Here is a 14,343-nt window from a genome sequence, read left to right as displayed (position 1 = left end):
GCCGTTATATGAATTTTTTTTTATTTATTTTTTTTTTTCAAGATTGGCCAATATCAGCTGATAGATTTGGATAACTGCTATGTTCACTCTTTGGTTGATGATCTTTGTTAAAGTTGCTGTGAAATACAGACTTGAAAATGCTAGCAGATCATATTTTGGACACAAAAGCATCCAAAAATGAGTCTTCCTTTCTCAGCTGCCTTAGCCTCGCCCACAAAAAACTCTCCCAACAAAAGATTATGTCACACCCAGAACGAGCTGCAGAATTCTGCTAGGATGCTATTCATAGGTTTTCAATCCTCTAGTTGTCGTGTGAGATTTCCTCCATCCTGTCAACATATATTAGCTAGCTAACGAGCTAACGCGGCACCAAAAACTTAGACATCATGATCATGATTTGGCCGGAAATCGTGGGCGTTCCCTGATGCAAAAATGCCAAATTTGAGTGCCAAATTCGATTTCTACACAAGTGCATTCATTTGCATTTTTTTACATGCAGCTCACCATTTCATAGCACCTTTAATTGTGATTTCGCACCCCCTAGTGGCATATGTGAAAAGGAAGTAGCAGAAGAAAAATGGAACATGAGTGTTTTCATTGTCTTTGATGTGAAACATGCTTTTAAAAAGAAGGATCGGTTCAAGAAAACAACTTTAGACATAGGCTGAATGTTTTCAAATAAATCCCGTACCGGTCGACGGACAAACGTGAGCTAACGCGGCGGTTCGCGGCGGCAGATGTCTTCTCCAGGGCGCCGAGCTGTCGCTGGCGTCGGGGCGGCGCTACGGTCTGATCGGCCGCAACGGTTTGGGCAAGACCACGCTGCTTAAGATGTTGGCCAGCCGCAGTCTACGCGTCCCGCCGCACATCTCCATCCTCCACGTGGAGCAGGAGGTGGCGGGCGACGACACCACGGCGCTGCAGAGCGTCCTGGAGAGCGACACGCTCAGGGAGGGGCTCCTCCGAGAAGAAGGACTCCTCAACGCCCGCGTCGCCAACGGAACGTGAGTCGCATTTTGGCACTTTTTCTCCCTGGCTTGAACAATTTGGTTGATTTCCGGGTCACTTCCTGTTCATCGGTCATTTCCTGTTGATAGGGAGGCATTTCCTAGTCACTTCCTGTTCATTTTGGGTCACTTCCTTATTACCGTTATTTTCGGACTATATTGCTACTTCATTTTTTTAGGGTTTAAAAAAAATGAAATGAAATATAAATGTAAAATTATATAATAAATATCAATTATACATTATATAATAATATATTTATAATAATATAATAACAATAATATCTTGTCATTAAGAGTCATCCGGCAAGTTATGTCACTAACTCCATTTATGTCCAGCTCAGGTCTTATACGTCCATTCAAAAGTGAGATTATTTGCCAAATGACACAAAATAACATATGTCATAAGCCTTCATTAATGCTCATGGCAGTGTCATGTCATAATTATGATAGTCTTATGACAATCTTATGGCGCTACTGTCAAATGTGTTACCAAAATACCATAACTAGCAATTAATGAAACAACTGGAACAGTAACTGAAGAAATAATCGGCACAGAACATGAATTTTGATTATTATTGAAGGAAACTGAAACTTTAAGCCAGATCGCCGGAATCACGCCAGCCGAACCAACGACCCGGGCCGGCGAGTCCCGACGACCCGGCCAAAAGGCCAAACGCCGCGCGTTCATCTTAGTCTTAACCCCTTGTACTGACTCCATTTTGAAAGCTGGACAAAGCCTTCGAAGCACAAGTTGACAATTTATTTAGGTCGACAGCGATCAAACGGCAAGGCCAAACAGAAACAGAGGAGGAGACTCAGGATATCACAAGTTAACAAAATGTTCCCCAGAAAAATGACCACAATTAGTCAAACATTCAGTCTTTTTGAAGGCTCTCGCGGGGCGGGCTGTTGGCAGAAGCAGGGTGTGTTTCGGCGTTGTTTAGGATTATTATCTGTTTGTGAATCGGACAGGAGTATTCGGGAGCTACTGTTGTCGGGGCAACGAGGGTTGTGGATTTTGTCACCTCAGCACAACGTGAGTGCTGAGAGTTTACTTCATGGTCGCGGGTTCCTCCTTATCGGCTTTTCCTTGTCAAGACAAGATGTCCCGCCATCTGTTCTGGACTGTCCGGAAGAACTGATTGCGGGAGTTGATGGTCCAGATGTGGGCTTGTAGGTGTCTTGCCTCGTCAGAGCAGTCTTGCTCAGTCAGTTGCATGACGCAACCGTTGGGCTTCCGTGATACGAAGGCGTCATGTATCTCTTATGCCCTATGTCAAATACTGTATATTCTGCTTGTTTTCCTTAAACTATGATATAATTGCTCTTTAATATTAGGTGTTTTAGAGTAATACAAACAGTCAATACGAGAAAAGATACTATTCGCTTCATTATTTACATCTATAGTGCCGCAATGCATGCCAGGAGGCATGTTGGATGACAAAAGTGTTGACGGCAGGTGGCAGCAGAGGTTGACAGTCTCCCCCAAGGGAGCAGTAATTGCCAAATGAAGCTTCTTGAAGCCAATTGGTTCAAAGCTTCATAGTGGTTCATTTGGTCTTATGACAGTGGTATGATGCCGCTGTCAAATAAAGTGTTACCAGTTAATATCTTTTGGTGTAAATATCCCATAATACAGTGAGGACAGCTGCGGCTTATAGTCCATTGTGGCCTATCTATGAACAAATGCCGTTTTGGTGCCAAATTTGGTGGGCGGCGGCTTATAGTCAGGTGTGCCTTAAAGTGCAAAAATCACGGTAGCTTTAGAGTACATACAAGTCACTCGCTCTTGATTTTGGAACATTTCCAGGTCATTTCCTGTTCATCAATCATTTTATTTTGGTTGTGGGGCATTTCCTGGTCACTCCCTGTTTGTTTTGGGTCACTTCCTGGTCCATTTTACGCTACTAACAGGTCGCTCGCTGTTGATTTTTTAGCAATTCCAGGTCACTTCCTGTTCAGGAGTCATTTCATTTTGGTGGTGGGCCATTTCCTGGTCACTTTCTCTTCATTTTGGGTCACCTCATTGTTAGCTTTCAGGTGCATACAAGTCACTCGCTGTCGGGGATCGTTGAGGGGGAATGATGGAGATAGTACCATTTCTCGTAGTAACCGTCTGTTTGCATTATTCTAACACGCTTAATATAATCAATCGGGGAATAGTATCCTTCCTCTATTTACCGATCGACTGTTTGTATTACTCTTAACACACTGAATATAAAATAAATGGCACTTATACCATACTTTAAGGAAAACAAGCATAAGAAATACAAGTCGCCTTCTTATCATGGAAGCCCAACGTGCGCCTCATGCAACTGACTGAGCAACATTGACGCTGACATCTACAAGCTCACGTCTGCACTACCAACTCTCGCAATCAGTTCTCCCGGACAGTCCAGAACAAATGGCGGGACGTCCCGTCCCAACACTAGGAACACCGGAAAACGCCCGATATCTATCTGATAACACGACTGACAAGACTTCAAAAGCCCCTTTGACGCTGAGGTGGCAAATCCACAACCCTCGTTGCCCTGACAACAGTAACTCCCGGTCAGATTCCTTCATTTATGAGCATTTCTGGCTCACGTCCTGTTCATCGGCTATTTTACTTTGGTCGTGGGGCATTTCCTGGTCACTTGCAGTTCGTTTTGGGTCACTTCATGTTAGCTTTAGGGTGTATACAATGATACAAGTCACTTGCTCTTGATTTTGGAGAATTTCCAGGTCACTTCCTGTTCATCGGTCATTTTATTTTGGTAGTGGGGCATTTCCTGGTCACTTGCTGTTTGTTTTGGGTCACTTCCTTGTTATCTGTATGGTGCATACGAGTCACTTCCTGTTGATTTTCACGGATTCATTATCATCAAGGGTCCGTTTGAGACGCTCGTGACGCTCTCCCTCGTCTTTTTCAGAGCGGAAGGAGTGGAGAGCGTTCGCCTGTCGGAAATTTACAGCAAACTGGAAGAGATCGAGGCCGACAAGGCCCCCGCTCGGTAAGTGCGGACGTGATGGGGCGCCTCCGTCCTTTGAATGACGCATGTTTGTCATTCGATCAGAGCTTCTATTATCCTGGCCGGTCTTGGATTTTCTCCCAAAATGCAGCAGCAGCCCACCAAGTGAGTTCACGTATGCGCAAACGTCAATCATTCATTTATAACTGATTGAATCGACATCTATTTTGATCATTTTGGACCGAAAAACTTTTCAATAAAAGAGGGAAAACTATTCATTTTTCATTCAAAAAAAGCAGAACAGAAACGGTAAAACGTTTTTTGTTTCCAATTTCCACCTCCACTTGAAATCATGGCCATAGTACTATTTTTTTGTTCCAGCCCGCCCAAAGACTGAAGTTTGTGTGTTTGTGTGCGTAGAGAGTTTTCCGGCGGTTGGAGGATGAGGTTAGCGTTAGCCAGAGCGCTCTTCGCCCGGTGAGTGAAAACACACGCTCTTTGATGGCCGCGCGTGGCAATGGGCTGACGTCGCCGCTCTCGCGTCTCCGTCCTCAGGCCTGACTTGCTGCTACTCGACGGTGAGTCGCCTGACCTCTGCTCTACTACGGACCCTTGTTGCGTAGTCAGACGGGAGAAAGATTTGGCTTCACGCTAGTAGGGAAACCAAAAGAGTTAGCATACATAAACGCTAGTGTTGTATAGATACGGCACAAAAATAATTAGAGACGTGACCGAAAATTCGGCGCTGACAACTATCGCTATCTCGCAAACATTACTGGCTCGCAGCCAACGTGTCTGCGGCTTTCTTCTCGCCGTGTTTTGATAAAGTCGTCACTAAAGGACGAAGATTCTTCACACTATTCAGTGGTAAACTTTCGATCTTCATAACCGAAAACCGATAGTACATTTTTTGCTATTTTCAGTCACATCTCTAAAAATAATGTGCCGACACCGCTCAATATGTACTCTTGGTTTCCAACTGCCTTTTGACCAATCCGAGACGGCCGCCAGTAGAGGTGTGCAAAATTTCCGATTCTTAGATTATTCGCGATTCGGCCGTGGAAGATTCGAGAACGATTCACAAACATCCAAATTCCGATTATTGAAATATGCCAAGTAAAGCGGAAGTACGACACGCTCAGCGCGCCGCGCGGTCAATGAGCAACGGAGCGAGAGTACCTAAACATCATGCTTCTCAGTACCCGGCCCCTCGGGTAATGCCAATGCTCAACTCACGGCTCTAGCTCAACTCATGCCACGAGATAAAAAAAACACAACAACATACCTGAAGCTGCGACAAAAGTACGTCATCCACATAATGTTACGGTAGATATCATTTATATAAGACTAGATGCACTACGGTAGCGGTAGCGTTTGCAGCACATCTACAAAAAGCTAGATGCAGACGTAGTAAACGGCCGCCATCTTAAAGCAGTACACTTCTCTGCAAGGCTGTTGTAGCGAACCTTCCAAGCAAACCTAATTAACTTTTTATCTAAAATACTCCTAAATCGGTAAAATATTGACTTGAATCTATCTTTAAAATAGTTTTAAAACTTTCACATGTCGAAAGTTGACAAAAGGGAAATTATGGATTAACGGGAGCAATTTTAACAACTTTAACGGTTGATTCACAACATTAAATTAATTGAATGTAGTTTAAAGCTGCTGATACAGAATGGGGACTGGAGTTTTTTTATTTACTGTTATTTTTGTATATTTGTTTACTGCTATATGTTAACTTGATACTGAAATAGTAGTTTGGTTTAGCCTGAGAGTATTTTTGAACAATTTTGGAACAAATGTACAAAATATTATAAAAAAAAAGGTGGGGGTGCATCAATAATCGTTTTAGAATCGAATCGGACCATCTGAATCGTAATCGTAATCGAATCGTTAGGTGCCCAAAGATTCCCAGCTCTAGCCGCCAGCTAGGCGCGCGTCTGTAAAGAGCCCTTGTTGTTTGGCATCCAGTAATCTTCTGCTGTCAATTTCAATGAGTTTATGGCAGACAATTTGTTAATTTTAGGGCATACACAGGTCACTTCCTCTTGATTTATGCTCACTTCTTGCTAATTTTAGGGCATTTCCGGGCCACTTCCTGTTTCCGAGGCAATTTGAGTGCTTGCATAGGTATATCGCTATTAGACGTTGCTGGGCCTTTCCCCAATAGCGGCCAATCCATTTGAAGCATCTGCTATTTACTGCCATTGACGGTGCAAGATGTTCTAATGTGAGTATGCTGTCATTTGGGATTAAAAAAACCTTTTTCTTTTTTTCCAATGGAAAAAAAGCATAGGCTTATACCACACAGTTGGGTATCACAGTGTTATCTGGAGCCACGAAATGGTATCGATGCAACATTAATAAATACTAGCAACATGGTGTATTTTCGACATTCAAACAAAAACCAGGCGCAACACGTGTAAACGGACAATAGTTAGCGATGATATTGACGGTGGCGGCTCTACGGTGAACTGGTTTTACGTACCGGCTTGTTTGCAGAGCCCACTAACATGTTGGACGTCAGCGCCATCCTGTGGCTGGAGAACTACTTGCAGGTTTTAGCCGCCGTCACGGTCGGCCGGCGAGGGCTAGCGTCCGCGCGGAGCTGACGCCTCCTCCCTCCCTCTGTCTTTTCCCAGACGTGGCAGTCCACCATCTTGGTGGTGTCGCACGACCGCAACTTCCTGAACGCGGTGGTGACGGACATCGTGCACCTGCACTCGCACCGGTTGGACACTTACCGGGGCGACTACGAGAACTTTGTCAAAACCAAAGAAGATCGACTCAAGAACCAACAGCGAGAGTACGACGCTCAGCTGCAGTACAGGCAACATATACAGGTAAGGCCGCTCGCTTCTTCGCAAACTCGTCGGCTGCCGCGGACGGCGCCGGGCGTCCGATCCGTTTGGACTGGGAGGGGCGAATCGCGAGCCGGTCCTCCCACTTTCAATGAGTAGGCTGTCTGTCGTTGTTAAAGGCAGGCAATGAGTTCATTTTGGGTCCCTTTCTTGTTTATTTTAGGGTATCTACACTTCACTTCCTGTACAATAAGGGGTCAGTTCCTGTTGATTTTGTGGCATTTCCAGGTTACCGTCTGATGAATTTGGGTCATTTCCAGGTTGATAGACATTTTAGGTCGTTACCTGTTGATTTTTGTAGCATTTGCGGGTGACTTCTGAAGGAATCTGACCCTATTAGCCAGATTGCCAGAATCTAGGCAGCCGAACCGCCGGGCCCGCGCTGGCGCAGCTCCAGTGACCCAGGCCGGCGAGACCCGGCCAAAAGGCCAAACTCTGCACGTTCACTCTAGTCTTAACCTCTTGTACTGACTCCATTTTCAAAGCTGGAAGAAAGCTTCTAAGCATAAGTTGACAATTTATTCAGGTCGACAGCGATCATACAGCACAGAGAGACCCAGGTGAGGATCCAAGGTCACCATATCACAAGTCAACACAAGGTTCCTGAGAAAAATTACAACGATTAGTTAAGCATTCAGTCTTTTGAAGGCTCTCGGGCGGCGGGCCGTGGCCAGGAAGAAGGTTGTGTTTGGCCGTTGTTTTGGATTATTGTCTGTTTGCGGATTGGACAGGAGGATTTGGGAGTTACTGTTGTCAGGTAGGGGTGTGCCATCTTAGGCACCCCACGATTCGATTCGATTACGATTCAGGACGCCACGATTCGATTTTTAATCGATTATCGCGATATCGTCTGTGATCGCGGTTATCACGATTATCGATGCATCGTGCAGCACTGATTACTAAAGCAGCCAAGCAAATTTATGTCCATTATTTATTTAAAATATCCTTATGATTCAACAGGAAAGATGGAATAATGCCCATACAACAAAAAGCTGCCCTTAAGCTGCTTTTTTATTTATTTCGTTTTACAAGAAAGTGCAAAATGCTTAACTATTTTAAAGGGAGTACTCATTTCTCTCAACAATGCAATGAAATTTACACTGGTGGAATGAATTTGACATTTTCTGGACACAAACAAAGTGTCTTTAGAAATAAGACTTCTTTTAACCAATATACTTTGTTTTCACAGTGTTACCTCTTGGAGTAACAGGTGGAAATCTCAACTGGTCTTGACACTGCTACACTCACACTCATTACAGCGCGCGCACTTTCTTCTCTTTCTATTTCGCATGTTTGTAGTGTTACCACTGTACTTTATCATGGTTTTACAAGTTCTGCATATGAAATACACGTTAGCGAATTAGCTCATTAGCTTAGCGCTCGGCGCTAACTATTAACATCTCAAAAACAACAACAATAAAGGCTAAACAGTACAAGAGGGTTCTTGTACTCACCTCTTATAGATGCACACGGGTCTTAGCAACACACTCAGGATATTTTTTTTAATTGAAATGCCTTAAAACTACAGCTGGTCATCTGAAAGGCAAGGAGCAACGAGCAAAGAACTATCTCTCTTCCCCTCTCGCTCTAAAAATGCGCACAAAAGCGCGACCGGCTTCTGGTCCTGTCCAGTAACTGGGAGCATCCATCATAACGTTGTGTGTGCGTCCGTTAACGGTGTCCGGGCCGCAGACGTGTCTTGAATTTCGTTTCGCTACGAGCGTTGTTAGGAGTGAAAATAATCGTTTTTTAACCTTTATGAATCGTAATCGAATCGTCACGTGTCGAATCGCGATGCATGTAATAATCGATTTTTTGGAACTCCTCTATTGTCAGGGCAACGAGGGCTATGGATTTTGCCACCTCTGCGTCAAAGGGGCTCTTGGAGTCTTGTCAGTCCTGTTATCAGTTGTATATCGGGTGTTCCTTGTGTTGGGGCAGGACGTCCTGCCGTTTGTTCTGGACTGTGCGGGAGGTGGCGGTAGAGACGTGGGCTTGTAGATGTCAGCGTCAATCTTGCTCAGTCAGTTCTATGACGCACACGTTGAGCTTCCGTTATAAGAAGGCATCATATATCTCTTATGCCCTATATTCTGCTTGTTTTCCTTAAACTATGGTGTAAGTGCTATTTATTTTATATTGGGTGTGTTAGAGTAATACAAAAAGTAAATACGACAAACAATACTATTCCCTTCATCGCGTTAAATTTTGTGTAAAGTGACGGATGACGGTCACGTAAATATGAAATCATGTCGTAGGTGTTGCTTCCCCTGTCAACCACCCACCGCAAGCATGTCGGCTGTCCTTCCTCCTCCTGGGAAAAATGGAGTGCTTTTGAAACCGTGACGTTTTCATTCCACGGTAAACCTTGACACCGATAACCGGCACATGTCGAGTTCTGTCAGTGGAAGCCAATCAGCTAAGGAGTAGTTGCCCCAAAATGTACTGGAAATGACTGAAACTCTACAGAGAGTGACCGACCCACTTCATTCTGCAAGCGTTAAAAACCTCCATGAGCCGATGAGTGTACTCGTGGCAAAAATAAATCTTGATTCATCAACGCAACTTGGCGTGCGCTAACGTGGCGAACGGCTGTGCGTTTCAGGTGTTTATCGACAGGTTTCGCTACAACGCCAACAGAGCTGCTCAAGTGCAGAGCAAACTCAAAGTGCTGGAAAAACTGTAAGTGTTCGCGAGTCCTGCGCCGTCCTCCGAACCGAACCGACCTGACGCTGCCGTTTCCGCGCAGGCCTGAGCTCAAGCCCATCGAGAAAGAAGCAGAGGTCACTTTAAGGTATACCCGACGGAGCCGTTCTACGTTAATAAAATGAAAAAATAACTTTGTTAAATGTTGAACGAATGACTTTGTTATACCATTGGACAACGAAATTATAAAGCGGGCTGCCGTGAGGCAAAGCGCTACCGTATTTGTCCACCGGCGTCGCCAAAATCACCAAAAACAGAAAGTAATGACGCTTTGGTATCCGGATCAAATATTTCAGTCTGGATACTATTTGCTTTTGAGGTTTCCGGACAACTTTGAGAAGTTGTCTCCCCCCATCTTGCAGCTGGACGAGGTGGAGTTCTATTACACGCCGGAGCAGCGCCTCTTCTCCGGACTCAACCTGTCGGCCGACCTGGAGTCTCGCGTCTGCATGGTACGGCCGGCCGGACGGCCGCGTCTCTCCGTCCGATCCCGAGCAAACGTCGCGTGTGCGTTTTCAACAGGTGGGTCAGAATGGCGCCGGCAAGAGTACGGTCCTCAAGCTCCTGATGGGCGAGCTGACGCCCGTTAGCGGAGTTCGACAAGCGCACAGGTGAGCCGTGCTTTTTCACACTTGATGTCCGAGCGTCGGCTCCTTTCAAACTCTCAAAATTCCCGTGATTTTGGACTAAAAACTCGCCGTTGACACATGGATATCCTTCCAATGTTAAAATTTAAAGAGTACTCTTACTAGTTATTCAATGATGAAAAGTAACTACTTTTAGTAACGATTTAAAAAATAATTTTGTTGTTGTGTCATGCAGTCAGAGAATGGGCACCGTCCTCCAAACGCTATGAATGTAATGGACTCGAGTAAGTGTAGCGTAACTTCAAAATATTACTCAAGTAAAAGTATTCATCCAAAAAAATGTTCTCGAGTACAAGTAAAAAAGTATTTGGTGAAAAGAATTCACAAGTAATGAGTAACATTGTGAGTAACTGCTTATATTTTGATTTTTTTTTTTTTTTTTTTTTTTAAACAATGGTATTTTTATTCTCAACACAAAGTTATATATACATATATATTAGGAGTGTGCCATCTTAGGCACCTCTCGATTCGATTATTGAACGATGATCACGGTGTTGACGATGATCACGATTATCGATGCATCGTACATTCCTAATTAATAAAGTAGCCAAACAAATTTATGTCCATTCTTTATTTAAAATATCCTAATGATTCAACAGAAACGATCGAAACATGCCCATACAATAAAAAGCTGAAAGTGCAGAAACATTAACCATTTTAAAGGCAGTACTTATTTGTCAACATGCCTATACAACACTCAGCTGACCTTGAGATGCTCTTTTCCACTTGAAGGTGCAAAAACTCAACTTAATTTCTCAACAATACAATAAAATTTACACTAGTGGAATGAATTCCACATTTTCTGAAAACAAAGTGTCTTTTGAAATAAGGCTTCTTTAAAGCAATATACTTTATTTTCATAGATTTCTGTACTATTTTGTAGTGTTACCGCTGTACTTAATCCTGGTTTTAAAAGTTCTGCATCTGGAGTAACTTTTGTACACCAGCAAACAACACACGAATTGACATGGAAATACATGTTCGCGAAGTCGCTAACTATCATAGCACTCAGCGCTAACTGGTAACATCTCAAAAACAACAATAAAAGCTAAGCAGTACAAGAGGGTTAGTGTACTCAGCTCTTATACACTCAAACGGGACTTGGCAACACATTAGGGACATTTTCCAATGAACACGACTTGAACCTACTGCCGGACAACTGAAAGGCAAGGAGTAACGAACTATCTCTCTTCCCTCTTGCTCTAAAAATAATTTGAGCACAGACGCGCGAGCGCCGGGTCCCTGTCTGTCTCATACACAATTTTTTTTTTTTTCCCCAAAGTCTTTCGAACATGAGCAAATCTCTCGCTCAGTGACCGGCAGCATCCATCGTAACGTTGTGCGCGCGTCCGTTAAAGGTGTCCGGGCGGCAGACGCGTCTTGAATTTCCTTCCGCTACGAGCGGCTGTCATAAAGTTATTTGGGAAAATCTTTGATTTGGAACATTTATGAATCGTCATCGAATCGTCACGTGTCGAATTTCGATGCATCTAATAATTAGGGCTGTCAAACGATTAAAATTTTGAATCGAGTTAATCACAGCTTAAAAAAAAAATTCATCGTAATTAATCGCAATTCAAACCGTCTATAAAATATGCCATATTTTTCTGTAAATTATTGTTGGAATGGAAAGATAAGACACAAGATGGGTATATACATTCCACATACTGTACATAAGTACTGTATTTGTTTATTATAACAATAAATCAACAAGATGGCATTAACATTGTTAAAGTGATCCATGAATAGAAAGACTTGTAGTTCTTAAAAGATAAATGTTAGTACAAGTTATAGAAATTTTATATTAAAACCCCTCTAAATGTTTTCGTTTTAATAAAATTTGTAAAATTTTCAATCAAAAAATAAACTAGTAGATCGCCATTGTTGATGTCAGTAATTACACAATGCCAGTCACACTAAAGCGCCAGCAGAGGGAGACAAAAAAACACAAGTAACAAGTGGACATGACACTGTTCTGTCATTTTAATCTGTTTGAGCAGGACATGTGCGTTAATTGCGTCAAATATTTTAACGTAATTTTTTAAAAAATTACCGCCCGTTTACGCAATTACGCAATAATTTTGACAGCTCTACTAACAATTTCTTTGGGGGGGGGGGGCCACGCCGCTAATATATACGTATATGAATTATTTATTGTTATAATGATACTGTACAATAGCCCATTACATAACCACATGAAGACAAAGGGGGGGGGAGGGTGTCAAAAAGAATTCCAACAGGAGAAAAAAAAGCATTATTCGTCCAAAGAGCATGACTGCCCTCTGGTGGAGAAAAATAGTTCTGAGTTTGAATAGTGAGGAGTTCCTTCATAATTACTAATTTGAAATTAAAAGGATCATATCTTCGGTTTTCGGTGCTCATTCGGTGTCAAATACAAACTGGGAGAGAGGTTAAAATCTACACTTTCGAATCATGTTGAGGGCAGCGCGCTACTGTATATCAAATACTTCATTTTTTTCCGGTGCTTTAAAGACACCACATTATTGAACGGGCTGGCGTGAAGATAGAACGGCAAGTTTGCGTCTGATTGGTATAATGGAATCATGTGATTATTGTTGCGACGTCTCATTGGTAAAATCGGTAGAGCTAACACGGTAATACACCAGGCACGTCTCTACTCTTAGCATCGCTGGCAATAAAAATAATAAATGTAACATGAAGAATAAAGAGGACAAATGTAACGACTCATGTGTAGGTGTAGCCCAAAGTAGCGGAGTAAGAGTAGTGTTTTTTCTTCACAAACCTACTCAAGTAATAGGAAAAAATATATCTCGGTAAAACTTCTCTTAGAAGTACATTTTTCTCAAAAAGTGATTCAAGTAAGGGAAATGGAATACATGTAAAATGCGTTGTTACTACCAACCTCTGGTTCAAAGCTTCATTTTGCTGTATGGCGCCATCAAGTGGACGTTGAGAATTCTAGGGCAAAGGCTCATTTGTCAGTTATTTTCCTTTAGAAATAAATAATACATACATGTACACATTGCGAATTCCAAGACAAAGTTCCACTTGGTACTACTACAATAGTGGGTGGGACTCAAATCCTGCGATGGCGTTACTGTGTCATTCAGCAAATTCATGGAAAACGGTCTAATTTTGTTACGTCCTCAGGAATCTGAAGATCGGCTACTTCAGCCAACATCACGTGGACCAGCTGGACCTCAACGTTTGCTCGGTGGAGCTGCTGCTCAACAAGTTCCCCGGTAGGTCGGCGCGCGGGTCCCCGAGCGGCGCGCGCGCCATTGACTCTTCGGTTGGCGGGCGCTAGGTCGGACGGAGGAGGAGTACCGCCACCAACTGGGGGGTTACGGCATCACGGGGGAGCTGGCCACCAGGCCCGTGGCCAGCCTATCGGGAGGCCAGAAGAGTCGCGTGGCCTTCGCCCAGATGACCATGGCCCGGTACGTAGGAAACGGCCGCGACGGGGAGCCGCCGACCTAAACCGCCGCTCTCCCTCGCCGTCTTTCAGCCCCAACTTTTACATCCTGGACGAGCCCACCAACCACCTGGACATGGAGACCATCGAGGCGCTGGCCATCGCGCTCAACAAGTTCAAAGTCAGTCCCGCCCCGCCCTCTTTCTTTCAATCGATGCACTCGGGTCGTATTGATGTACCGTCTGTTGCAGAGTTCAAATTTGAAACGTGTTTTTTTCAAGGTGTGATTTCATATTTGGCGTGCCTGAAGTTTGAAAATGTCCCATTTTTTGTGGAAAACATACAAAGAATATACCATAAGTAGACGACTACATACTCCCATGAGTCAAAATGCAATCATGGCCTGGCCACACACCACTTCACGAGCTTAACCAGTACAGGTTTGGACGTCTGTGGCCGTTCATTTCATATCAACGGTTCTCCACCCTGATGTATTCAGGGCGGCGTGATCCTGGTGTCCCACGACGAGCGTCTGATCCGGCTGGTGTGCAAAGAGCTGTGGGTGTGCGAGGGCGGGCGAGTTTGGCGCATGGACGGCGGCTTCGACCAGTACCGCGACGCCCTCCGCGAGCAGTTCAAGAAGGAGGGCTACCTGTGAGGAAGGACCGCCTGGCTGTATTTAATGTCATTTTCGGGGGATTTTTTTTTCCCGTTGATTTTAGCGCGCAGATGTTCTATTTACTAACAAAATAAAGCACGCACACCATGTGA

General features: G+C 43.9%; 1 protein-coding gene across 3 annotated transcripts in view; it reads left to right on the top strand.

Moving 5' to 3' along the window:
* Positions 1 to 14,343, top strand: part of abcf3 (ATP-binding cassette, sub-family F (GCN20), member 3) — a 20,853-nt gene extending 6,510 nt beyond the window's left edge. For all 3 annotated transcript variants that reach the window (XM_057838400.1, XM_057838401.1, XM_057838399.1), the window contains exons 8-22: positions 738 to 1,004; positions 3,920 to 4,000; positions 4,064 to 4,123; positions 4,379 to 4,435; positions 4,514 to 4,536; positions 6,464 to 6,519; positions 6,604 to 6,804; positions 9,428 to 9,504; positions 9,572 to 9,616; positions 9,848 to 9,980; positions 10,051 to 10,139; positions 13,308 to 13,399; positions 13,465 to 13,597; positions 13,666 to 13,753; positions 14,072 to 14,343. In XM_057838400.1, the coding sequence (XP_057694383.1) occupies positions 738 to 1,004; positions 3,920 to 4,000; positions 4,064 to 4,123; positions 4,379 to 4,435; positions 4,514 to 4,536; positions 6,464 to 6,519; positions 6,604 to 6,804; positions 9,428 to 9,504; positions 9,572 to 9,616; positions 9,848 to 9,980; positions 10,051 to 10,139; positions 13,308 to 13,399; positions 13,465 to 13,597; positions 13,666 to 13,753; positions 14,072 to 14,230 (1,561 nt within the window). In that variant the 3' untranslated portion in view covers positions 14,231 to 14,343. The remainder of the gene's footprint in view (positions 1 to 737; positions 1,005 to 3,919; positions 4,001 to 4,063; positions 4,124 to 4,378; positions 4,436 to 4,513; positions 4,537 to 6,463; positions 6,520 to 6,603; positions 6,805 to 9,427; positions 9,505 to 9,571; positions 9,617 to 9,847; positions 9,981 to 10,050; positions 10,140 to 13,307; positions 13,400 to 13,464; positions 13,598 to 13,665; positions 13,754 to 14,071) is intronic.

Source organism: Corythoichthys intestinalis, chromosome 6, assembly GCF_030265065.1.
Source record: "Corythoichthys intestinalis isolate RoL2023-P3 chromosome 6, ASM3026506v1, whole genome shotgun sequence".
NCBI lineage: Eukaryota > Metazoa > Chordata > Actinopteri > Syngnathiformes > Syngnathidae > Corythoichthys > Corythoichthys intestinalis.
The sequence above is the reverse complement of the archived record's forward strand: the minus strand, read 5'-3'. Positions and strand labels throughout refer to the sequence as shown.